Source organism: Heterodontus francisci, chromosome 8, assembly GCF_036365525.1.
Source record: "Heterodontus francisci isolate sHetFra1 chromosome 8, sHetFra1.hap1, whole genome shotgun sequence".
NCBI lineage: Eukaryota > Metazoa > Chordata > Chondrichthyes > Heterodontiformes > Heterodontidae > Heterodontus > Heterodontus francisci.
In genome coordinates, this window is record NC_090378.1 from 1,011,956 (window position 1) to 1,039,446 (window position 27,491).

General features: G+C 44.8%; 1 protein-coding gene across 1 annotated transcript in view; it reads right to left on the reverse strand.

The window, feature by feature from the left end:
• Positions 1-13,614: 13,614 nt before the first annotated feature.
• Positions 13,615-27,491, reverse strand: part of LOC137373152 (collagen alpha-1(XI) chain-like) — a 612,019-nt gene continuing 598,142 nt past the window's right edge. Inside the window, exons 67-69 of the mRNA XM_068038011.1 lie at positions 14,810-14,878; positions 14,364-14,597; positions 13,615-14,262 (exon numbers count right to left, since the gene is read on the reverse strand). Coding sequence (XP_067894112.1) covers positions 14,116-14,262; positions 14,364-14,597; positions 14,810-14,878 — 450 coding nt within the window. The 3' untranslated portion in view covers positions 13,615-14,115. The remainder of the gene's footprint in view (positions 14,263-14,363; positions 14,598-14,809; positions 14,879-27,491) is intronic.

A 27,491-nucleotide genomic window follows, 5' to 3' on the forward strand; every position in this document is an offset into this window, starting at 1 on the left:
TTCAACTAAGGGGAACAGCTGCTCCCTATCTACCCTGTCCATGCTCCTCATAATCTTGTACACCTCGATCAGGTCACCCCTCAGTCTTCTCTGCTCCAGCAAAAACAACCCAAGCCGATCCAACCTCTCTTCATAGCTTAAATGTTCCATCCCAGGCAACATCCTGGTGAATCGCCTCTGCACCCCCTCCAATGCAATCACATTCTTCCTATAAAGTGGTGACCAGAATTGCACACAGTACTCCAGCTGTGACCTTACCAAAGTTCAATACAACTCCAACATGACCTCCCTGCTTTTGTAATCTATGCCTCGATTGATAAAGGCAAGTGTCCCATATGCCTTTTTCACCACCCTATTAACCTGCCCTTCTGCCTTCAGAGATCTATGGACAAACATGCCAAAGTCCCTTTGTTCCTCGGAACTTCCCAGTGTCAGGCCATTCATTGAATACTTCCGTGTCACATTACTCCTTCCAAAGTGTATCACCTCACACTTTTCAGCGTTGAATTCCATCTGCCACTTTTTTGCCCATTTGACCATCCTGTCCATATCAAAGAACAAAGAAAATTACAGCACAGGAACAGGCCCTTTGGCCCTCCAAGCCTGCGCCGATCCAGATCCTCTATCTAAACATGTCGCCTATTTTCTAAGGGTCTGTATCTCTTTGCTTTCTGCCCATTCATGTATCTGTCTAGATACATCTTAAAAGACGCTATCGTGCCCGCGTCTACCACCTCCGCTGGCAATGCGTTCCAGGCACCCACCACCCTCTGCGTAAAGAACTTTCCACGCTTATCCCCCCTAAACTTTTCCCCTCTCACTTTGAACTCGTGACCCCTAGTAATTGAATCCCCCACTCTGGGAAAAAGCTTCTTGCTATCCACCCTGTCTATACCTCTCATGATTTTGTACACCTCAATCAGGTCCCCCCTCAACCTCCGTCTTTCTAATGAAAATAATCCTAATCTGCTCAACCTCTCTTCATAGCTAGCGCCCTCCATACCAGGCAACATCCTGGTGAACCTCCTCTGCACCCTCTCCAAAGCATCTACATCCTTTTGGTAATGTGGCGACCAGAACTGCACGCAGTATTTCAAATGTGGCCGAACCAAAGTCTTATACAACTGTAACATGACCTGCCAACCCTTGTACTCAATACCCTGTCCGATGAAGGAAAGCATGCCGTATGCCTTCTTGACCACTCTATTGACCTGCGTTGCCACCTTCAGGGAACAATGGACCTGAACACCCAAATCTCTCTGTACATCAATTTTCCCCAGGACTTTTCCGTTTACTGTACAATTCACTCTTGAATTGGATCTTCCAAAATGCATCACCTCGCATTTGCCCTGATTGAACTCCATCTGCCATTTTTCTGCCCAACTCTCCAATCTATTTATATTCTGCTGTATTCTCTGACAGTCCCCTTCACTATCTGCTACTCCACCAATCTTAGTGTCGTCTGCAAACTTGCTAATCAGACCACCTATACTTTCCTCCAAATCATTTATGTATATCACAAACAACTGTGGTCCCAGCACGGATCCCTGTGGAACACCACTGGTCACACGTCTCCATTTTGAGAAACTCCCTTCCACTGCTACTCTCTGTCTCCTGTTGCCCAGCCAGTTCTTTATCCATCTAGCTAGTACACCCTGGACCCCATGCGACTTCACTTTCTCCATCAGCCTACCATGGGGAACCTTATCAAACGCCTTACTGAAGTCCATGTATATGACATCTACAGCCCTTCCCTCATCAATCAACTTTGTCACTTCTCAAAGAATTCTATTAAGTTGGTAAGACATGACCTTCCCTGCACAAAACCATGTTGCCTATCACTGATAAGCCCATTTTCTTCCAAATGGGAATAGATCCTATCCCTCAGTATCTTCTCCAGCAGCTTCCCTACCACTGACGTCAGGCTCACCAGTCTATAATTACCTGGATTTTCCCTGCTACCCTTCTTCCTGTAACCTAAGACACTCCACCTCACTGTTAACCACTCGGCCAATCTTTGTGTCATCCGCGAACTTAGTGATCCTACACCCCACATAGTCATCTATGTTGTTTATATAAATGACAAACAATAGGGGACCCAGCACAGATCCCTGTGGTACGCCACTGGACACTGGCTTCCAGTCACTAAAACAGCTGTCTGTCATCAATCTGTCTCCTCCAGCTAAGCCAATTTTGAATCCACCTTATCAAGTTACCTTGTGTCCCATGTGCATTTGCTTTCTTGAAAAGTCTCCCATGTGGGACCTTGTCAAAGGCTTTGCTGAAATCCATGTAAACTGCATCAAATGCACTACCCTCATCTACACACCTGGTCACATGCTCAAAAAAGTGAATTAAATTTGTTAGGCATGACCTCCCTCTGACAAAGCCATGCTGACTATTCCTAATCAAATTTTGCCTCTCCAAGTGGAGATTGATTCTCTTCTTCAGAATTTTCTCCAATAGTTTCCCTGCCACTGAAGTGAGACTCACTGGTCTGTAGTTCCCTGGCTTATCTCTACAACCTTTCTTAAATAGTGGGACTACATTAGCTGTTCTCCAGTCCTCTGGCACCTCCCCCGTGGCCAGAGAGGAATTAAAAATTAGGGTCAGAGCCCCTGCAATCTCCACACTTTCTGTACTCCACTAATGCTTCCATTGATTTGCTCTCCTTGTATTTGCTAAAAGCCTCTCTTTTCCTTCCCATCGTACCCTGAATGTTTCTGGTCATCCATGGTTCTCTGGGCTTGTTGTTCCTACCTATTACCCTTGAGGGAACATGTTGGCTCTGTACGCTCCCCATTTCCTTTTTGAATGCCCCCCACTGCTCTTCTATAAATTTCCCGACAAATAACTCTTTCCAGTCTGCCTTGACCAGATCCTGCCTTATTTTACTAAAGTTCACTCTCCCCCAATCCAAAACCTTTTTTTGCAACTTGTCTATTTCTTTCTCCATATCAAGCTTAAATTGTACCATGTTGTGGTCGCTATCACCAAAATGTCCCCCCACCAACACATCAACCACCTGCCCGGCTTCATTCCCCAGAATTAGGTCCAGCACTGCACCCTCCCTTGTTGGATCCTCTACATATTGAGCTAAAATGTTCTCCTCCATACATTTTAAGAACTTCACTCCATCTAAGCCCTTAACACAATGACTATCCCAATTAATGTTGGGAAAGTTGAAATCACCTAATATAATGACCCTATTATTTTTACACACCTCTGCAAATTGCGCACATATTTGCTCCTCAATTTCCCGCTGACTATCTGGGGGTCTATAATAAACACCTAGCAATGTGGCTGTCCCTTTTTTATTCCTAAACTCTACCCAAAAAGCTTCATTTGATGCCCCCTCCAAGATATCATCTCTCCTTACTGCAGTCATTGCCCTTAACTCATCCGTTTTACCTGTAATACTCCTGGCATTAAAGTAGAGGCCTTCCATCCTGGTCTTTCTCCCTTGAAACGTATTTCCACTGTATTCCCTCTGACTTGTTTGCTTTCCTGTGTTCAGCTGTGTCCCTATTCTGCTAGGAGCCTGTGTCCCCTCCCCCTGCCAAATTAGTTTAAACTCCTCCCAACAGCACTAGCAAACCCGCCAGCAAGGATGTTAGTCCCCCTCTGGTTCAGATGTAGACCGTCCCGCTTGTACAGGTCCCACCTTCCCCAGAAACGGTCCCAATGGTCCAGGAATCTAAAACCATCCCTCCTGTACCAACTCTTAAGCCACGCATTCATCTGTGCTATTCTCCTATTTCTATACTCGCTAGCACGTGTCAATCCCTACTTTAAATATGCTCAATGACTGAGTTTCCACAGCTCTCTGGGTACTGAATTCCAAAGATTCAAAACCCTCTGAGTAAAGAAATTTCTCCTTCTCTCTGTCCTAAGTGGCTTCCCCCTTATTTTGAAATTGTGTCCCCTGGTTCTAGACTCCCCAACCAGGGGAAACATCTTAGCTGCATCTACCCTGTTTATCCCTTTCAGTATTTTGTAGGTTTCAATGAGATCACCTCTCATTCTTCAAAACTCTAGAGAATACAGACCCAGTTTCCCCAATCTCTCTTCATAGGACAGTCCCACCATCCCGGGAACAAGTCTAGTGAACCTTCGTTGCACTCCCTCTTTTGCAAGTATATCTTTACTTCGGTAGGGAGACCAAAACTGCACACAGTACTCCAGGTGTGGTCTCACCAAGGTTCTTTATAATCGCAGTATGACATCTTTACTCTTATACTCAAATCCTCTTGAAATGAAGGCCAACATACCATTTGCCTTCTTAATTGCTTGTTGGACCTGCATGTTAGCTTTCAGTGACTCATGAACAAGGACACCCAAGTCCCTTTGAAATACAACACTTCCAGCCTCTCACCATTTAAGAAATACTCTGTATTTCTGTTTTTCCTCCCAAAGTGGATAACCTCATATTTCTCCACATTGTATTCCTTCTGCCAAATTTTTGCCCACTCGCTTAGCCTCTCCAAATTCCCTTAAACATTTTTGCATTCTCCTCACAACTCACACTTCCGCCTAGTTTTGTGTCATCTGCAAACTTGGAAATATTACATTTAATCCCCATATCCAAATCATTGATATATATTGTGAATAGCTGGGGCCCAAGCACTGATCCCTGCGGTACCCCACTAATCACAGCCTGCCAATCTGAAAATGACCCATTTATACCTACTCTGTTTTCTGTCCATTAACCAGTTCTCAATCCATGCCAGCATATCCCTCCCAATGCCATGTGTTCTAATTTTGTTTACTAACCACTTGTGTGGGACCTTATCAAAAGCCTTCTGAACATCCAAATACACCACATCCACTGGTTCTCCTTTATGCTACAAGTAACATCCTCAAAAAACTCCAACAGGTTTGTCAAACATGAATTCCCTTTCATAAATGCATTTTGACTCTGCCTAATTTTGCCATTGATTTCTAAGAGTCCAGTTATCACATCCGTTATAATAGATTCTACCATTTTCCCTACTAATGACGTCAAGCTAACAAGTCTGTGTTCTCCATTCTCCCTCTCTCTCCCTTCTTAAATAGTGGAGTTACTTTTGCAGCAACCTTTCCCGAATCTACAGAATTTTGAAAGATAACCACCAATGCCTCTATTATCTCTATAGCCACCTCCTTCAACACTCTGGGATGTAGTTCATCTGGGCCAGGGGATTTATCAAACTTCAATCCAGTTAACTTTTCAAGTACTACCTCTTTACTAATACTAATTTCTTTCAGTTCCTCAGTTTCACAAGTCCCTTGGTTGCCTAGTATTTCTGGGAGATTTTCTGTATCTTCTTCCGTGAAGACAGACACAAAGTAATTGTTTAGTTTCTCTGTCGTTTCCCTATTCTCCATTAAAAATTCTCCTGTCTCCACCTGTAATGGACCCACATTTGTCCTTGCTAATCTTTTCCTTTTCACCTACCTAAAGAAGCTTTTATGGTCCGCCTTTATGTTTCTCGCTAGCTTGCATTCATAATCTCTTTTCCCTTTCTATATCAGTTTCTTGGTCCTCCTTTGTTGGATTCTAAATTGCTCCCAATCCTCGGGCTTGCCACTTTCTCTGGCGACCTTCTAAGCCACTTCCTTTGACCTGATGCAATTTTTAACTTCTTTTATTAGCCACGGTTGATTCACTTTTCCCATTGCGTGCTTGTGCCTTAGAGGAATATGTATCTGTTGTAGACCATGCAGTACTTCTTTATTGCCTATCTACCATCAAATCCTTTAGTGTATTTTCCTAATCCACCATCACTAATTTGCCCCTCATACCTTTATAGTTTCCCTTGTTCAGATTTAAGACCCTAGTTTCAGAATGAACTATATCACATTCAAACTTAATGTGAAATTCTATCATATTATGGTTACTATTTCCCAAAGACTCCTTTACAGGAAGCATATTAATTAGCCCTTTCTCATTACTTAATACTAAATCTAAAATAGCCCAATCCCTAGTTGGTTCTTCAATGTACTGCTCCAGAAACCAAATTCGTAAACACTCCAGGAATTCATCACCTACAGCATTAGTGCTGATTAGGTTTACCCAATCTATATGTAAATTGAAGTGCCCATTATTACTGTATTAGCCATGTTACATGCAAATCTAATTTCTTGATGTATACGGTACCTAACAGTACACTACTGTTTGGTGGCCAATAAACAACTCCCACTAATGTTTGCTACCCCTTGCTATTTCTTAGCTCCACCCAAACTGATTCGACATCTTGATCCTTCGATCTAATATCCTTTCTCACTAATGTACTGATCTCATCCCTTATTAAGAGTGCTACCCTGCCTCCTTTTCCTTTTTGCCTATCCTTCTGAAGTGATGAATATCCTTGGATATTCAGTTCCCAGTCTTGGTCACCCTGCAGCCACGTCTCTATAATGGCAATTAAATCATACCCGTTTACTTCAATTTGTGCCTTTAAATCATCAACCTTGTTGCAAATGCTGCGTGCATTCAGATGGAGAGCCTTTAATTCTGCCTTTTTGTGTTGTGTGGCACTATCACCTTGCTAAATGGGATAGATTTCGAACAGATCTAGCAATGCAAAACTGGGCATCCATGAGGCGCTGTGGGCCATCAGCAGCAGCAGAATTGTACTCAACCACAAACTGTAACCTCATGGCCCGGCATATCCCCCACTCTACCATTACCATCAAGCCAGGAGACCAACCCTGGTTCAATGAAGAGTGCAGGAGGGCATGCCCGGAGCAGCACCAGGCATACCTAAAAATGAGGTGTCAACCTGGTGAAGCTACAACACAGGACTACCTGCGTGCCAAACTGCGTAAGCAGCATGCAATAGACAGAGCTAAGCGGTCCCATCACCAACGGATCAGATCTAAGCTCTGCAGTCCTGCCACATCCATCCATGAATGGTGGTGGACAATTAAACAACTAACTCCACAAATATCCCCATCCTCAATGATGGGGGAGCCCAGCACATCAGTGCAAAAGATAAGGCTGAAGCATTTACAACAATATTCAGCCAGAAGTGCCGAGTTGATGATCCATCTCGGCCTCCTCCTGAAGACCCCAGCATCACAGATACCAGACTTCAACCAATCTGATTCACTCCACGTGATATCAATGAATGACTGAAGACACTGGATACTGCAAAGGCAATGGAAGCTGACAACATTCCGGGAACAGTACTGAAGACCTGTGCTCCAGAACTTGCCGCACCCCGAGCCAAGCTGTTCCAGTATAGCTACAACACTGGCATCTACCCTGCAATGTGGAAAATTGCCCAGGTATGTCCTGTACACAAAAAGCAGGACGAGTCCAACCTGGCCAATTACTGCCCCATCAGCCTAATCTCAATCATCAGTAAAGTGATGGAAGGTGTTATCAACAGTGCCATCAAGCAGCACTTGCTTAGCAATAAACTGCTCAGTGACGCTCATATTGGGTTCCGACAGGGCCACTCAGCTCCTGACCTCATTGCAGCCTTGGCTCAAACATGGACAAAAGAGCTGAACTCAAGAGGTGAGGTGAGAGTGACTGCCCTTGACATCAAGGCAGCATTTGACCGAGTATGGCATCAAGGAGCCCTAGCAAAACTGAAGTCAATGGGAATCAGGGGGAAATCGCTCTGCTGGTTGTAAAGGAAGATGGTTGTGGCTGTTGGAGGTCAATCATCTCAGTCCCAGGACATCACTGCAGGAGTTCCTCAGGGTAGTGTCCTCGGCCCAACCATCTTCAGCTGCTTCATCAATGACCTTCCTTCAATCATTAGATCAGAAGTGGGGATGTTCGCTGATGATTGCACAACGTTCAGCACCATTTGCGACTCCTCAGATACTGAAGCAGTCCATGTAGAAATGCAGCAAGACCTGTACAATATCCAGGCTTGGGCTGATAAGTGGCAAGTAACATTCATGCCACATAAGTGTCAGGCAATGACCATCTCTCAACAAGAGAGAATCTAACCATCTCCCCTTGACATTCAATGGCATTACCATCGCTGAATCCCCCACTATCAACATCGTCAGGGCTACCATTGACCAGAAACTGAACTGGAGTAGCCATATAAATACCGTGGCGACAAGAGCAAGTCAGAGACTAGGAATCCTGTGACGAGTAACTCACCTCCTGACTCCCCAAAGCCTGTCTAGCATCTACAAGGCACAAGTCAGGAGTGTGATGGAATACTCTCCACTTGCCTGGATGGGTGCAGCTCCAACAACACTCAAGAAGCTCGACACCATCCAGGACAAAGCGGCCCGCCTGATTGGCACCCCATCTGCAAACATTCACTCCCTCCACCACTGACGCACAGTGGCAGCAGTGTGTACCATCTACAAGATGCACTGCAGCAACGCACCAAGGCTCCTTAGACATCACCTCCCAAACCCACGACCTCTACCACCTAGAAGGACAAGGGAAGCAGATGCATGGGAACACCATCACCTGCAAGTTCCCCTCCAAGTCACACACCATCCTGACTTGGAACTATATCGCCGTTCCTTCACTGTCACTGGGTTAAAATCCTGGAACTCCCTTCCTAACAGCACTGTGGGTGTAACTACCCCACATGGACTGCAGCGGTTCAAGAAGGCAGCTCACCACCACCTTCTCAAGGGAAATTAGGAATGGGCAATAAATGTTGGCCTGGCCAGCGACGCCCACATCCCATGAATGAATTTTAAAAAAATTATTCCTCATTCTGATCCTATTTGTTGCTTGCCTTTGCTTTGTCTGTTTTCTAATTTCGCTTACTACGTTTCTACTTCCTATTTGCTTCTTTCCAATCTGAGCTCCCTCTCAGAATCCCATCCCCCTGACAATCTAGTTTAAACCCTCCCAAACAGCACTGGCAAATCTCCCTGCAAGGATACTAGTCCCAGTCCTGCTAAGATGAAACCCATCTATCTTGTACAGGTCCCACCTGCCCCAGAACCAGTCCCAATGTCTCAGAAATCTGATGCCCTCCCTCCTACACCAGTTCTCCAGCCACGTGTTCAATCACTCAATTCACCTATTCCTATGCTCACTTGCACATGGGACTGGGAGTAATCCTGAGATTACTGCTTTTGAGATCTTGCTTTTTAATCTCCTTCCTAGCTCCCTAAATTCTGCTTTTAGGACCTCATCCCATTTCCTACATATGTCTTGATACCAGTGTGGATCATGACCTCTGGCTGTTCACCCTCCCCCAGAAAAATGTCTTGTAGCTGCTCCGTGACATCCTTGACCCTGGCACCAGGGAGGCAACATACCATCCTGGTTTACTATCGCAAAAACGCCTGTCTGATCTCTTGACTATCGAATCCCCTATCACTACTGCTCTTCCACTCTTCTTCCTCTCCTCCTGTGTAGCTGAGCCACCTGTGGTGCCACACACTTTGCACTTGCTGCACTCCTCCGAGGAACCATTGCCCTCACCATATTCCAAAATGGAAAACCGATTAGTGAGCGAGATCATCTCAGGGGACTCCTGCACTACCTGCCTGGTGGTCACCCATTACCTTTCTGCCTGCATGCTCCTAACCTGCAGTGTGACCACCTCCCATATGTGCCATCCTCGTCATACATAGAAACATAGAAAATAGGAGCAGGAGTAGGCCATTCGGCCCTTCGAGCCTGCTCCACCACTCATTATGATCACGGCTGATCATCCAACTCAGTACCTGTTCCTGCTTTTGCCCCATACCCTTTGATCCCTTTAGACCCAAGAGCAATATCTAACTCTTTCTTGAAAACATACAATGTTTTGGCCTCAACTGCTTTCTGTGGTAACGAATTCCACAGGCTCATCACTCTCTGAGTGAAGAAATTTCTCCTCAACTCAGTCCTGAAATGTATCCTTAGACTATGACTCCTGGTTCTGGACTCCCCCACCATCGGGAGCATCCTTCCTGCATCTACCCTGTCAAGTCCTGTTAGAATTTTATAGGTTTCTATGAGATCCCCCCTCACTCTTCTGAACTCCAGCGAATATAATCCTAACCGACTCAATCTCTCCTCATATGTCAGTCCCACCATCCCAGGAATCAGTCTGGTAAACCTTCGCTGCACTCCCTCTACAGCAAGAACATCCTTCCTCAGATAAGGAGACCAAAACTGCACACAATATTACAGGTGTAGCCTCACCAAGGCCCTGTATAATTGCAGCAAGACATCCCTGCTCCTGTACTCGAATCCTCTCGCTATGAAGGCCAACATACCATTTGCCTTTTTTACTGCCTGTTGCACCTGCATGCTTACCTTCAGCGACTGGTGTACGAGAACACCCAAGTCTCACTGCATATTCCCCTCTCTCAGTTTATAGCCATTCAGATAATAATCTGCCTTCCTGTTTTTGCTACCAAAGTGGATAACCTCACATTTATCCACATTATACTGCATCTGCCATGCATTTGCCCACTCACTCAACTTGTCCAAATCACCCTGAAGCCTCTCTGCATCCTCCTCACAACTCACGCTCCCACCCAGTTTTGTGTCATCTGCAAATTTGGAGATATTACATTTAGTTTTCTCATCTAAATCATTAATATATATTGTGAATAGCTGGGGTCCGAGCACCGATCCCTGCGGTACCCCACTAGTCACTGCCTGCCATTCGGAAAAAGTCCCATTTAAACCTACTTCTTGTTTCCTGTCTGCCAACCAATTTTCTATCCATCGCAATACACTACCCCCAATCCCATACGCTTCAATTTTACACGCTAATCTCTTATGTGGGACTTTGTTGAAAACCTTCTGAAAGTCCAAATAAACCACATCCACTGGCTTCCCCTCATCAACTCTACTAGTTACATCCTTGAAGAATTCTAGTAGATTTGTCAAGCATGATTTCCCTTTCATAAATCCATGCTGACTCTGCCCAATTCTACCACTGTTCTCCAAGTGCTCTGCTACAAAATCTTTGATAATGGACTCTAGAATTTTCCCCACTACCGACATCAGGCTGATTGGTCTATAATTCCCTGTTTTCTCTCGACCTCCCTTTTTAAATAGTGGGGTTACATTAGCTACCCTCCAATCTGTAAGAACTGTTCTAGAGTCGATAGAATCTTGGAAGATGACCACCAATGCATCCACTATTTCTAGGGCCACTTCCTTAAGTACTCTGGGATATAGATTATCAGGCCCTGGGGATTTATCGGCCTTCAATCCCATCAATTTCCCCAACACCATTTCTCTACTAATACTGATTTCCTTCAGTTCCTCTCTCTCACTAAGCCCTGTGTTCCCCAACATTTCTGGTATGATATTTGTGTCCTCCTTTGTGAAGACAGAACCAAAGTATGCATTTAGTTGGTCAGCTATTTCTTCATTCCCCATAATAAATTCCCCTGTTTCTGACTGTAAGGGACCTACATTTGTCTTCGCCAATCTTTTTCTCTTCACATACCTATAGAAACTTTTACGTCGTCCTCTACCTTGCGAATGTACCACAATGACTCCAGCCGCCACTCGAGTTCTGAAACATGGAGCTCAAGCTTCTGCAGCCGGTGACACTTCCTGCAGATGTGTTTGTCTTGGACTTCCCACATGCCACAGACTGTACATTCCACTTGACTGAGCTGCCTTCGATAGACTATTAATTATAAGTAGAATAGCTTTCCAGTTACTCATCAACCAAGTCTTTGTAACGTTGATGGTTTTCGGGGCTTTCATGCACAGACTGGCCGTCATATTTCCTACATTACAACAGTGACTGCACTGCATATGCCCTTAATTGACTGCAAAGTACTTTGGGATGCCCTGAGATGATGAAAGGCGCTATATAAATGCAAGTCTTCCTTTCCTCTCTAAATGTTCTCAGCCTTGTGGTGCCAGCAATGGAACTGATTCTAGCTTCTCCAATCAGAAATCGAGAGGGTATAAAAATAAGAACTGGGAAGAATAAATCCCATTGTCAGGAGCAGAATGTTCAAACTTCTGCCAAGTTTATATACGTGAGTTCACAAAAGTGTTGAATCGTGGGACCCAAGCGAAAGCTTTGTAAATGATTTTATTTTTGTATAAATTTTTTTTTGTAAAATACAGATAATTATTTGATCCAGGTGCAGAAATACAATGTAACAGTGGAAATCTTGAGAGTGTGGTTTGATTCTCAGTCTAACTCAAATAATTCTACAATCAATTTATACAACAAAAAATAGAGTTGTTTATTTAATGCCCCGACTGTGTCATACATCAGTTAAACAGGACACCATTCAAGGAGTTATCTGGGTTTTATTGACCATAAACCTGGGATTCCATGATGTGCTGGTCTTAAATCCTTCTCTCTGCTAACTCAGCGGAAACTTGTTGAATGGTTTCAAGCTTCCTGACCAAGATTGTTGAGACAGGAAGATTAGCTAAGGCTTTGAGCTTTCCCTTGTTACTGTCCCCTGGGCTGTGATTTCCAGGGTTTTAATTCAAAGACACTTTAACATCAAACTACACAAAAAACTAATAAAAAAAGCAGAACCACCCAGGTAGACAAGACTTGATTTTTATTCATGAAATTCTGTTGCTATTCTCCAGGTCGATATTTACAAACTTTGCTCTGGAAATGAGAGGAAATGCAATATTTCCATATTGAATCTCAAGTGTCACAGATAACTGGGTTGGGTCTGATTACCGATCAACTGTAGAAGTTAATAGTTACCAAACACTTCTTTTCAAGTCTTACATATATTATGAAATGATTTACAAGACGAAAATAGTTGCTCCCACCAGGTAAGGATCTGAGAAGGAATTGCGAAAACCAATTTTAACAAACAATAAGTGTGAAACTTTGGGATCCATGAAAGTTCTGTTGGTAGCAGTTTCCTTACTTGTTGCTTCGCAATTAGTTAGAATCACATGACCTAGACATATTATGGGCTATGTATGGCCTTCAATCTACTCTGGGTTAAGAAGTGTAGGTTGTTTAAGAGAGAGAATTGCCCAGACAAGCTATTCCAAGGCAGTGATTGGCTTTAACAACAGGCATCTACAATATCACATGGACCTTGCATTACAATCACTTGAGAACAAATTTCTCAGCTTAAAAACAGCATGAAGAGTTGGACAAGCAAAGCAGAGAGGCTGAGATTGACCATTGGGAGGGGGAGCACAGCAAGAGGCCAGGGCAGCGAGGTCTCAAACCCACTCAATGTGGACCAGGGAACATGGCTTTACTTCACCAAATGTTGGTCTGCTCCTATTGGCAGCAGCCATTGGCCAGCTGAGATTGGTAGATTCTGGAAGTATCTTTGACTCTATTTCACATCTTATGCACTTCAGAACCCAATTGAAACGTATAAATATAGCACCATGACACAGTATTTTGCACCCTTACGCAGAGTAAGCCTCAACCATTGGGAAACTTGCAGTAAAAGGAGACATACCAACAAGATCCTAAATAGAGTCATACGACACAGAGAGAGATGCTTGGACCATAATGTCCATTCTGGCCGGCTCTTTGAAAGAGCTATCCAATCGGCCTTGTCTCCTCCCCAGAGCTCCAATGATATTCAGTCAGCAGATACCCCAATGTCCTAACCTTGGGTCATAGCTACAAGTTAAAGACAAACGCAGTCCCTGAGCAGGTCAGACAATGACAATCACGGGAAAGAATACAGCTTATTCACAAGAGGCTAACATTTTATTTCATTTTTCTTTAATTGTTACACAGTTTGTTTTTGATTTTCAAATAAAGTTTAAAATGGCATTTTAAAAAATGGCAGCCAGATAGACACCTGCAAGTTCTGAAAGTGGAAACAGGTATAAACGGTATTTTACAATAGAATAATTACATTTCATTAAAATACACCTTCTTAGCACTTTTGCAATTTGTGCAAGAACCATGAGTAGCCAGTGATGCAGCATTGACGGCATCTGTTGGGTTACGTCCTATCTTAAGGCAAGATCCGTGCTGTTCCCTTCGTGCCGATATAACTCAACACCATCGTAAGTCCTTCTAGATTTCCCATAATAGGTTTAAGTCATGTGATTCTGGCCCCACAAGGGCATTTAGTAATTTCTAAATAATAATACGTACATACACAGTGAGAGAGAATTTTTACTCCATCCAGGATCAAAACTTGCACGTGTCTTGTGGTGGGTCGGGTGGAATGAAGGTGTCGGTTTGCCTGGCTGGTCCCGCACTCAGTCTCTTAGCCCAGGAAACAGACAGGACCTACTTCGAATCCAAACTTCTGGTTGGCGTTGCCAAAGTCACTCACCAACAAATCGATGATTGGAACTTGATCCACTTTGGGGGTGTTAATCTCAAGCACAGTCTTTTCCAAACCTTTCCTCAGCTGAGAAGAGAATGATAGAGAGATTTACAAACTCACAGGATAGAATTCTAGAATCCGTGGTGTATGGAGACCAGAACTGTGCACAATCGGGCAATACTCACCATGCAACCATCATAGATGGCTTTGATGTACGGGTTGTTGTCATGTGACATTTCCTCGTCATTGGATCCGAGGAACCTCAGTGCCTTGTCATAACTGTCAGAGGCTGCATCATACCAGGCCACTGACTGCTGACAGTTATAGGTGAAATTCTGTCTCGCAGAGGCGCTCAACAGTTTCAGAAAGGTCATCTGCACCAAGTTGATTGGCTCACCCTGAGAATCCACATAGGCAAGCTGTGGGAGAATCACAGGGAGTTAACACAAGTGGACAAGAGCTCGAATCCTACTGGGGAACAAGGGGAATTTGGTAATCAAATTTAAACACATTGAAGTCAAATCACACATCTATCTTGCTTCGGTTGGCTGTCTAAGTTTGAGCTATAGGATCAATTTTGTACAAAGAACAATGAAAGTAAAATTGACAATGTCCCACGGAGAAAACTCACCAGTTTGCCTCGCTTGAACTCACTGAACCAGGATCCAGGAGATTCCTTTGGCCAGGGAGAGATTCGAGTCTGGATCACATAACACAACGCAAAAGACAAAGATCAGTTTGAATTAAAACCATGATTGGTCCATGCCAGAAAATAAAATAGTACTGATTGGAGATTGCCATATAAATACCGTGGCTACAAGAGCAGGTCAGAGGCTAGGAATCCTGCAGTGAGTAACTCACCTCCTGACTCCCTAAAGCCTGTCCACCATCTACAAGGCACAAGTCAGGAGTGTGATGGAATACTCTCCACTTGCCTGGATGGGTGCAGCTCTAACAACACTCAAGAAGCTCGACACCATCCAGGACAAAGCAGCCCGCTTGATTGGCACCCCATCTACAAACATTCACTCCCTCCACCACCGATGCACAGTGGCAGCAGTGTGTACCATCTACAAGATGCACTGCAGCAACGCACCAAGGCTCCTTAGACAGCACCTTCCAAACCCGCGACCTCTACCAACTAGAAGGACAAGGGCAGCAAATGCATAGGAACACCACCACCTGCAAGTTCCCCTTCAAGTCACACACCATCCTGACTTGGAACTATATCGCCGTTCCTTCACTGTCACTGGGTCAAAATCCTGGCACTCCCTTCCTAACAGCACTGTGGGTGTACCTACCCCAACTGGACTGCAGCAGCTCAAGAAGGCAGCTCACCACCACCTTCTCAAGGGCAATTAGGGATGGGTAATAAATGCTGGCCTGGCCAGTGATGCCCACATCCCATGAATGAATAAAAAAAAGAGGTGTCGTTCTGAGATATGAATCACCAGAGAATCACAGTCAGTTACAACACAGAAGGAGGCCATTCAGCCCATTGAGTCTGAGACAGCAATTACATATACATGATTCTAATCTTTGGATTAGTAACATATAGCTTGATAATGTCAGTCGTGCCTCAGTGGGCAACACTCTCACCTCTGAGTCAGAGATCACGGGTTCAAGGCCCACTCCAGAGACATGATCACAAATTCCAGGCTGACACAGGCAGTACAATACTCAGGGAGCACTGCACTGTCAGAGGGTCAGTACTGAGGGAGTGCTGCACTGTCAGAGGGTCAGTACTGAGGGAGTGCTGCACTGTCAGAGGGTCAGTACTGAGGGAGTGCTGCACTGTCAGAGGGTCAGTACTGAGGGAGTGCTGCACTGTCAGAGGGTCAGTACTGAGGGAGTGCTGCACTGTCAGAGGGTCAGTACTGAGGGAGTGCTGCACTGTCGGAGGGTCAGAACTGAGGGAGTGCTGCACTGTCGGAGGGTCAGTACTGAGGGAGTGCTGCACTGTCGGAGGGTCAGTACTGAGGGAGTGCTGCACTGTCAGAGGGTCATTACTGTGGGACTGCTGCACTGCCAGAGGGTCAGTACTGAGGGTGTGCTGCAGTGTCAGAGGAGCAGTACTGAGAGAATGCTGCACATTTGGAGGGTCAGTACTGAGGGAGCACTGCAGTGTTGGAGGGGCAGTACTTCAAAGGAGAGCAGGAGAATTCTCAACCAACATCACACAAACAAATTATCCGGTTATTATCTCATTGCTGTTTGTGGGAGTTTGCTGAGCACAAATAACAAAACAAGAACAAAGAAAATTACAGCACAGGAATAGGCCCTTCGGCCCTCCAAGCCTGCGCCAATCCAAATCCTCTATCTAAACATGTCGCCTATTTTCTAAGGGTCTGTATCTCTTTGCTTCCTGCCCATTCAAGTATCTGTCTAGATACATCTTAAAAGACGCTATCGTGCCCGCGTCTACCACCTCCGCTGGCAACGCGTTCCAGGCACCCGCCACCCTCTGCGTAAAGAACTTTCCACGCATATCCCCCCTAAACTTTTCCCCTCTCACTTTGAACTCGTGACCCCTAGTAATTGAATCCCCCACTCTGGGAAAAAGCTTCTTGCTATCCACCCTGTCTATACCTCTCATGATTTTGTACACCTCAATCAGGTCCCCCCTCAACCTCCGTCTTTCTAATGAAAATAATCCTAATCTGCTCAACCTCTCTTCATGTGCTGTGTTTCCTACATTCCAACAGTAACCACATTTCAAAAGTAAAGCTTGGCTGTAAAGCGCTTTGAGACATCCTGAGGTGGTGAAAGGTGCTATGGAAATGCAAGTCTTTATTTGTTTTCCTTTTTTCTTTCACAATTTCTCTCAACCAACTCAACTCTGACATTTCATCATTTTTTTTCTCCAGAACTTTGCCCGTGTTCCAACACTCTGATCCAGATGATAACACGGGGAACTAGAAACCAGGCGAGAACTGTGACAGGAAATGTTCAGAGTGACTGTCACAGGAAGGGATTCAGGCTGAAGGAACCCAGAGTTCCGAACCAACAACACTGGATTGAGTTCATTCTCACTCCTAATTGATGTGCAAGGCATTAGTCTGAGTGGTAATGACTGACACACAAGGTTGAAATATCATCCATCAGAGCCTCGTGAAGTAAAAACAAATCGCAAACAATGGAGAGACTAAGATGATAATTACAACAGGAAAGGTGAATCAATCGTGGCTAACAAAGAAACTTAAGGATTGCATAAGATCAAACAAAGTGGCTGAGAAGGCCGTCAGAAAAAGTGATAAACCTGAGGATTGGGAGCAATTTAGAATCCAACAAAGGAGGACCAAGAAACTGATAAAGAAAGGGAAAAAAGAATATGAATGCAAGCTAGCGAGAAACATAAAGATGGATTGTAAAAGCTTCTTTAGGTATGTGAAAAGGAAAAGATTAGCAAGGACGAATGTGGGTCCATTACAGGTGGAGACAGGAGAGTTTGTGGTTGTGAGGAAATGCTGAGAGACTAAACAATTACTTTGTGTCTGTCTTCACGGAGGAAGACACAGAAAATCTCCCAGAAATACTAGAGAACCAAGGGACTCATGAAAATGAGGCAAAGAAATTAGTATCAATAAAGAGGAAGAACTTGAAAAATTTATTGAATTGAAAGTTGATAAATCCCCTGGACCAGATGAGCTACATCCTAGAGTGTTGAAGGAGGTAGTTATAGAGATAGTGGATGCATTAATGGTTATCTTTCAAAATTCTATAGATTCTGGAAGGGTTCCGAGAGACTGGAAAGTAGCAAATGTAATCTCACTATTTAAGAAGGGAGCGAGAGTGATAACCGAGAACTACAGACCTGTTAGTTTGATGTCAGTAGTAAGGAAAATGTTAGAATCTATTATAACGGATGATATAACTGGACACGTGGAAAATATTGATATGATTGGGCAGAGTCAACATTGATTTGTGAAAGGGAAATCGTGTTTGAGAAACCTGTTGGAGTTTTTTGAGGTGTTAGATTTAGATGTAGGTGAGCACTTTGGTGATAGTGATCACAATTCGGTTAGGTTTACCTCAGCGATGGGCAGGGACAGGTATATACCGCAGGGCAAGAATTATAGCTGGGGGAAAGGAAATTATGATGCGATTAGGCAAGATTTAGGATGCGTAGGATGGGGAAGGAAACTGCAGGGGATGGGCACAATCGAAATGTGGAGCTTATTCAAGGAGCAGCTCCTGCGTGTCCTTGATAAGTATGTACCTGTCAGGCAGGGAGGAAGTTGTCGAGCGAGGGAGCCATGGTTTACTAAAGAAGTTGAAGTGCTTGTCAAGAGGAAGAAGAAGGCTTATGTTAGGATGAGACGTGAAGGCTCAGTTAGGGCGCTTGAGAGTTACAAGCTAGCCAGGAAGGATCTAAAGGGAGAGCTAAGAAGAGTGAGGAGAGGACACGAGAAGTCATTGGCGGATAGGATCAAGGAAAACCCTAAGGCTTTCTATAGGTATATCAGGAATAAAAGAATGACTAGAGTTAGATTAGGGCCAATCAAGGATAGTAGTAGGAAGTTGTGTGTGGAATCAGAGGAGATAGGGGAAGTGTTAAATGAATATTTTTCGTCAGTATTTACAGTAGAGAAAGAAAATGTTGTCGAGGAGAATACTGAGATACAGACTACTAGGCTAGATGGGATTGAGGTTCACAAGGAGGAGGTGTTAGCAATTTTGGAAAGTGTGAAAATAGATAAGTCCCCTGGGCCAGATGGGATTTATCCTAGGATTCTCTGGGAAGCCAGGGAGGAGATTGCAGAGCCTTTGACCTTGATCTTTATGTCGTCATTGTCGACAGGAATAGTGCCGGAAGACTGGAGGATAGCAAATGTTGTCCCCTTGTTCAAGAAGGGGAGTAGAGACAGCCCTGGTAATTATAGACCTGTGAGCCTTACTTCGGTTGTGGGTAAAATGTTGGAAAAGGTTATAAGAGACAGGATTTATAATCATCTTGAAAAGAATAAGTTCATTAGCAATAGTCAGCACGATTTTGTGAAGGGTAGGTCGTGCCTCACAAACCTTATTGAGTTTTTCGAGAAGGTGACCAAACAGGTGGATGAGGGTAAAGCCGTGGATGTGGTGTATATGGATTTCAGTAAGGCGTTTGATAAGGTTCCCCATGGTAGGCTATTGCAGAAAATACGGAAGTATGGGGTTGAAGGTGATTTAGAGCTTTGGATCAGAAATTGGCTAGCTGAAAGAAGACAGAGGGTGGTGGTTGATGGCAAATGTTCATCCTGGAGTTTAGTTACTAGTGGTGTACCGCAAGGATCTGTTTTGGGGCCACTGCTGTTTGTCATTTTTATAAATGATCTGGATGAGGGTGTAGAAGGGTGGGTTAGTAAATTTGCGGATGACACGAAGGTCGGTGGAGTTGTGGATAGTGCCGAAGGATGTTGTAGGTTACAGAGGGACATAGATAGGCTGCAGAGCTGGGCTGAGAGATGGCAAATGGAGTTTAATGCGGAAAAGTGTGAGGTGATTCACTTTGGAAGGAGTAACAGGAATGCAGAGTACTGGGCTCATGGGAAGATTCTTGGTAGTGTAGATGAGCAGAGAGATCTTGGTGTCCAGGTACATAAATCCCTGAAAGTTGCCACCCAGGTTAATAGGGCTGTTAAGAAGGCATATGGTGTGTTAGCTTTTATTAGTAGGGGGATCGAGTTTCGGAGCCACGAGGTCATGCTGCAGCTGTACAGAACTCTGGTGCGGCCGCACCTGGAGTATTGCGTGCAGTTCTGGTCACCGCATTATAGGAAGGATGTGGAAGCTATGGAAAGGGTGCAGAGGAGATTTACTAGGATGTTGCCTGGTATGGAGGGAAGGTCTTACGAGGAAAGGCTGAGGGACTTGAGGTTGTTTTCGTTAGAGAGAAGGACGAGGAGAGGTGACTTAATAGAGACATATAAGATAATCAGAGGGTTAGATAGGGTGGATAGTGAGAGTCTTTTTCCTCGGATGGTGATGGCAAACACGAGGGGACATAGCTTCAAGTTGAGGGGTGATAGATATAGGACAGATGTCAGAGGTAGTTTCTTTACTCAGAGAGTAGTAGGGGCGTGGAACGCCCTGCCTGCAACAGTAGTAGACTCGCCAACTTTAAGGGCATTTAAGTGGTCATTGGATAGACATATGGATGAAAATGGAATAGTGTAGGTCAGATGGTTTCACAGGTCGGCGCAACATCGAGGGCCGAAGGGCCTGTACTGCGCTGTAATGTTCTATGTTACTTGTAGCATAGATAAGGGAGAACCAGTGGATATGGTGTATTTGGATTTTCAGAAGGCTTTTGAGAAGGTCCCACACAGGAGATTAGGAAACAAAATTAGAGCACATGGAATTGGGGGTAATATACTGCTATGGATTGAGAATTGGTTAACAGACAGAAAGCAGAGAGTAGGAATAAATGGGTCATTCTCAGGATGGCAGGCTGTTACTAGTGGGGTACTGCAAGGATCAATGCTGGGGTCACAGCTGTTCATAAACTATATAAATGATTTGGATGTGGGGGACCAATTGTAATATTTCCAAATTTGCTGATGATACAAAACTAGGTGGGAATGTAAGTTGTGAGGAGGATGCAAGGAGAAGGTTTCAAGGGGATTTGGACAGGCTAAGTGAATGGGCAAGAACATTGTAGATGGAATATAATGTGAATAAGTGTGAAGTGATTCACTTTGTAGAAAGAACAGAAAGGCAGAGTATTTCTTAAATGGTGAGAGGTTGGGAAGTGTCAATGTCCAAAGAGACCTGGGTGTCCTTGTTCATGAGTCACTAAAAGCTAGTATGCAGGTGCAGCAAGCAATTAGGAAGGCAAATGATATGTTGGCCTTTATTGCAAGGAGATTTGAGCACAGGAGTAAAGATGCCTCGCTGCAATTGTATAAAGCCTTGGTGAGAATGCACCTGGAGTAGTGTGTATAGTTTTGGTTTCCTTATCTAAGGAAGTATATACTTGTCATATATGGGATGGAGGGATCATCTTATGAGGAGAGCTTTCAATAACACAGTGGCACAGTGGTTAGCACCACAGCCTCACAGCTCCAGCGACCCGGGTTCAATTCTGAGTACTGCCTGTGTGGAGTTTGCAAGTTCTCCCTGTGTCTGCGTGGGTTTCCTCCGGGTGCTCCGGTTTCCTCCCACATGCCAAAGACTTGCAGGTTGATAGGTAAATTGGCCATTATAAATTGCCCCTAGTATAGGTAGGTGGTAGGGAAATATAAAGACAGGTGGGGATGTGGTAAGAATATGGAATTAGTGTAGGATGAGTCTAAATGGGTGGTTGATGGTCGGCACAGACTTGGTGGGCCGAAGGGCCTGTTTCAGTGCTGTATCTCTAAACTAAACTAAACTAAACTGGGCCAGTATTCTCTAGAGTTTCGAAGAATGAGAGTTGATCTCATTGTAACTTACAAAATTCTGTCACTGCATGACAGGGTAGATGTAGATAGGATGTTTCCTCTGGTTGGTGAGTCTAGAACCAGGAGACACAGTCTCAGAATAAAGGGCAGGCCATTTCATACTGAGATGGGGAGGAATTTCTTCACTCAGAGGGTGGTGAATCTGTGGCATTCTCTACCCCAGAGGGCTGTGGAAGCTCAAACATTGATCATGTTCAAGACTGAAATCGATACATTTCTGGATACTAACGACATCAAGGGATATGGGGAGAGTGGAGTAAAATGACAGAGGTATATGATCAGCCAGGACCTCTTTGAATGGCGGAGCAGGCTCGACAGGCCAAATGGCCTACTCCTGCTCCTATTTCATATGTTCGTATAAAGTTGGGGTGGGGGGGGAGGGTCTTGTGTCCCAGGTTGCTGAAGGAAGTGGGGATGGAGATAATGGAAGGGCTTCCCATAATCTTCCAATCTTCCCTAGAAATGGGGGAGGTGCCAGAGGATTGAAGAGTGGCAAATGTGACGCCCTAGTCAAGAAAGAGTGTAAGGAGAGTCCTAGCAACTACAGGCCAGTTAGTTTAACATCAGTAGTGGGTAAAGTTTTAGAAACAATAATCAGGGAAAAAATCAACAGGCACTTGGAGAGGTTTGAGTTAATTAAGGAGAGCCAGCATGGATTTGTAAACGGCAAATCACGTTTGACTAACATAACTGAATTGTTTGATGAAGTAACAGAGAAGGTTGATGAAGGGAAAGAAATGGATAATAAAAGCAAAATACTGCGGATGCTGGAAATCTGAAACAAAAACAAGAAATGCTGGATTCACTCAGCAGGTCTGGCAGCATCTGTGGAAAGAGAAGCAGAGTTAACGTTTCGGGTCAGTGACCCTTAAGGGTCACTGACCCGAAACGTTAACTCTGCTTCTCTTTCCACAGATGCTGCCAGACCTGCTGAGTGAATCCAGCATTTCTGTTTTTGTTGGAAAGAAATGGATGTTGTCTATATAGATTATAAGAAAATCTTTGAGAAAGTACCACATAAAAGGCTGTTTAACAAAATTGAGGCTCTTGGAATAGGAGGGTCAGTGTCAACTTGGATAAAAAAAATTGGCTCAAGGACAGAAAACAGCGAGTCATGGTAAATGGATGTTTTTCTGACTGGAGGATGGTAGACAGTGGTGTTCCCCGAGGGTCAGTGCTGGGTCACTGCTTTTTTTGATATATAAAAATGACTTGGATATTGGAATAGAGAGTAACATTTCAAAATTTGCCAACAATAATAAACTTGGAGGTGTGATAGATAGTGAGGATGATACAAAACAACTGCAACAGGAATGGCAAGGTGGAAGTGGCAGGTGGAATTTAACACAGAGAAATTGCTGTTGAACAGGCAGATACCGAGTGCAGAGTCTGTGAGGAAGGTTAGTTGACAGAGCAAAGTTGCAGCCAGTATGATGGGTTGAAGTGTGTCTATTTTAACGCAAGAAGTGTCAGGAATAAGGGTGATGAACTTAGAGCATGGATCAGTACTTGGAGCTACGATGTTGTGGCCGTTACGGAGACTTGGATATCACAGGGGCAGGAATGGATGTTGGATGTTCCGGGGTTTAGATGTTTCAAAAGGAATAGGGAGGGAGGTAAAAGAGGTGGGGGAGTGGCATTGCTAATCAGGAATAGTATCACAGCTGCAGAAAGGGAGGTCATCGAGGAGGGTTTGTCTACTGAGTCATTATGGGTGGAAGTCAGAAACAGGAAAGGAGCAGTTACTTTATTGGGAGTTTTCTATAGACCCCCCAATAGCAACAGAGACACGGAGGAACAGATTGGGAGGCAGATTTTGGAAAGGTGCAGAAGTAACAGGGTTGTTGTCATGGGTGACTTCAACTTCCCTAATATTGATTGGAACCTCCTTAGTGCAAATAGTTTGGATGGAGCAGTTTTTGTCAGGTGTGTCCAGGAAGGTTTCCTGACTCAATATGTAGATATGCCGACTAGAGGGGAGGCTATGTTGGATTTGGTGCTTGGCAACGAACCAGGCCAGATGGCAGATTTCTCGGTGGGAGAGCATTTCGGTGATAGTGATCACAACTCCCTGACCTTGACTATAGTCATGGACAAGGACAGGAGCAGACGGGATGGGAAAATATTTAATTGGGGGAGGGGGAATTACAATGCTATTAGGCAGGAACTGGGGAGCATAAATTGGGAACAGATGTTCTCAGGGAAATGCACGACAGAAATGTGGAGGTTGTTTAGGGAGCACTTGCTGCGACTGCTGGATAGGTTTGTCCCGATGAGGCAAGGAAGGGATGGTAGGGTGAAGGAACCTTGGATGACAAGAGATGTGGAACAGCTAGTCAAGAGGAAGAAGGAAGCTTACTTAAGGTTGAGGAAACATGGATCAGACAGGGCTCTAGAGGGTTACAAGGTAGCCAGGAAGGAACTGAAGAATGGACTTAGGAGAGCTAGAAGGGGACATGAAAAAGTCTTGGTGGGTAGGATTAAGGAAAATCCCAAGGCGTTCTACACTTATGTGAGGAACAAGAGGATGGCCAGAGTGAGGGTAGGGCCGATCAGGGATAGTGGAGGGAACTTGTGCATGGAGTCGGAGGAGGTAGGGGAGGTCCTTAATGAATACTGAGCTTCAATATTCACTAGTGAGAGGGACCTGGTCGTTTGTGAGGACAGCGTGGAACAGGCTGATATGCTCGAACAGGTTGATGTTAAGAGGGAGGATGTGCTGGAAAATTTGAAAGACATGAGGATAGATAAGTCCCCGGGGCCAGACGGGATATACCCAAGGATATTAAGGGAAGCGAGGGAAGAGATTGCCGCGCCTTTGACGATGATCTTTGCGTCCTCACTGTCAACTGGAGTAGTACCGGATGATTGGAGGGTGGCAAATGTTATTCCCTTGTTCAAGAAAGGGAACAGGGATAACCCTGGGAATTATAGACCAGTCAGTCTTACGTCGGTAGTGGGCAAATTATTGGAGAGGATTCTGAGAGACAGGATTTATGATTATTTGGAAAAGCATAGTTTGATTAGAGACAGTCAGCATGGCTTTGTGAGGGGCAGCATGCCTCACAAGCCTTATTGAATTCTTTGAAGATGTGACAAAAAACATTGATGAAGGAAGAGCAGTGGATGTGGTGTATATGGATTTTAGCAAGGCGTTTGATAAGGTTCCCCATGGTAGGCTCATTCAGAAAGTAAGGAGGCATGGGATACAGGGAAAGTTGGCTGTCTGGATACAAAATTGGCTGGCCCATAGAAAACAGAGGGTGGTAGTAGATGGAAAGTATTCAGCTTGGAGCTCGGTAACCAGTGGTGTTCCGCAGGGATCTGTTCTGGGACCTCTGCTCTTTGTGATTTTTATAAATGACTTGGATGAGGAAGTGGAAGGCTGGGTTAGCAAGTTTGCCGATGACACGAAGGTTGCTGGAGTTGTGGATAGTGTGGAAGGCTGTTGTAGGTTGCAACGGGACATTGACAGGATGCAGAGCTGGGCTGAGAACTGGCAGATGGAGTTCTACCTGGAAAGGTGTGAAGTGATTCATTTTGGAAGGTCGAATTTGAATGCAGAATACAGGCTTAAAGACAGGATTCTTGGTAGTGTGGAGGAACAGAGGGATCTTGGGGTCCATGTCCATAGATCGCTCAAAGTTGCCACCCAAGTTGATAGGGTTGTTAAGAAGGCGTATGGCGTGTTGGCTTTCATTAACAGGGGGATTGAGTTTAAGAGCCGCGAGGTTATGCTGCAGCTCTATAAGGCCCTGGTTAGACCACACTTGGAATATTGTGTTCAGTTCTGGTCGCCTCATTATAGGAAGGATGTGGAAGCTTTAGAGAGGGTGCAGAGGAGATTTACCAGGATGCTGCCTGGACTGGAGGGCATGTCTTATGAAGAAAGATTGAGGGAGCTAGGGCTTTTCTCATTGGAGCGAAGAAGGATGAGAGGTGACTTGATAGAGGGGTACAAGATGATGAGAGGCATAGATAGAGTGGATAGCCAGAGACTTTTTCCCAAGGCGGAAAGGGCTATCACCAGGGGGCATAATTTTAAGGTGATTGGAGGAAGGTTTCGGGGAGATGTCAGAGGTAGGTTCTTTACACAGAGAGTGGTGGGTGCGTGGAATGCACTGCCAGCGGTGGTAGTAGAAGCAGATACATAAGGGACATTTAAGCGACTCTTGGAAAGGTACATGGATGATAGTAGAATGAAGGGTATGTAGGTAGTTTGATCTTAGAGTAGGTTAAAGGTTCGGCACAACATCGTGGGCCGAAGGGCCTGTACTGTGTTGTACTGTTCTATGTTCTAAATGTGAGGTTATGCATTTTGGCAGAAGTGGCAATATGTACTTAATGGCAGAGTTCTTAAGAGTGCACAGGATCGAGGGACCTGGGGGTTCATATGCATCAAAGAACAAAGAACAAAGAAAAATTACAGCACAGGAACAGGCCCTTCGGCCCTCCAAGCCTGCGTCGATCCAGATCCTCTATCTAAACATGTTGCCTATTTTCTAAGGGTCTGTATTTCTTTGCTTCCTGCCCATTCATGTATCTGTCTGGATACATCTTAAAAGACGCTATCGTGCCCGCGTCTACCGCCTCCGCTGTCAACGCGTTCCAGGCACCCACCACCCTCTGCGTAAAGAACTTTCCACGCATATCCCCCCTAAACTTTTCCCCTCTCACTTTGAACTCGTGACCCCTAGTAATTGAATCCCCCACTCTGGGAAAAAGCTTCTTGCTATCCACCCTGTCTATACCTCTCATGATTTTGTACACCTCAATCAGGTCCCCCCTCAACCTCCGTCTTTCTAATGAAAATAATCCTAATCTGCTCAACCTCTCTTCATAGCTAGCGCCCTCCATACCAGGCAACATCCTGGTGAACCTCCTCTGCACCCTCTCCAAAGCATCCACATCCTTTTGGTAATGTGGCGACCAGAACTGTACGCAGTATTCCAAATGTGGCCGAACCAAAGTCTTATACAACTGTAACATGATCTGCCAACTCTTGTACTCAATACCCCGTCCGATGAAGGAAAGCATGCCGTATGCCTTCTTGACCACTCTATTTACCTGCGTTGCCACCTTCAGGGAACAATGGACCTGAACACCCAAATCTCTCTGTACATCAATTTTCCCCAGGACCTTTCCATTTACTGTATAGTTCACTCTTGAATTGGATCTTCCAAAATGCATCACCTCGCATTTGCCCTGATTGAACTCCATCTGCCATTTCTCTGCCCAACTCTCCAGTCGATCTATATTCTGCTGTATTCTCTGACAGTCCCCTTCACTATCTGCTACTCCACCAATCTTAGTGTCGTCTGCAAACTTGCTAATCAGACCACCTATACTTTCCTCCAAATCATTTATGTATATCACAAACAACAGTGGTCCCAGCACGGATCCCTGTGGAACACCACTGGTCACACGTTTCCATTTTGAGAAACTCCCTTCCACTGCTACTCTCTGTCTCCTGTTGCCCAGCCAGTTCTTTATCCATCTAGCTAGTACACCTTGGACCCCATGCGACTTCACTTTCTCCATCAGCCTACCATGGGGAACCTTATCAAACGCCTTACTGAAGTCCATGTATATGACATCTACAGCCCTTCCCTCATCAATCAACTTTGTCACTTCCTCAAAAAATTCTATTAAGTTGGTAAGACATGACCTTCCCTGCACAAAACCATGTTGCCTATCACTGATAAGCCCATTTTCTTCCAAATGGGAATAGATCCTATCCCTCAGTATCTTCTCCAGCAGCTTCCCTACCACTGACGTCAGGCTCACCGGTCTATAATTACCTGGATTATCTCTGCTATCCTTCTTAAACAAGGGGACAACATTAGCAATTCTCCAGTCCTCCGGGACCTCACCCGTGTTTAAGGATGC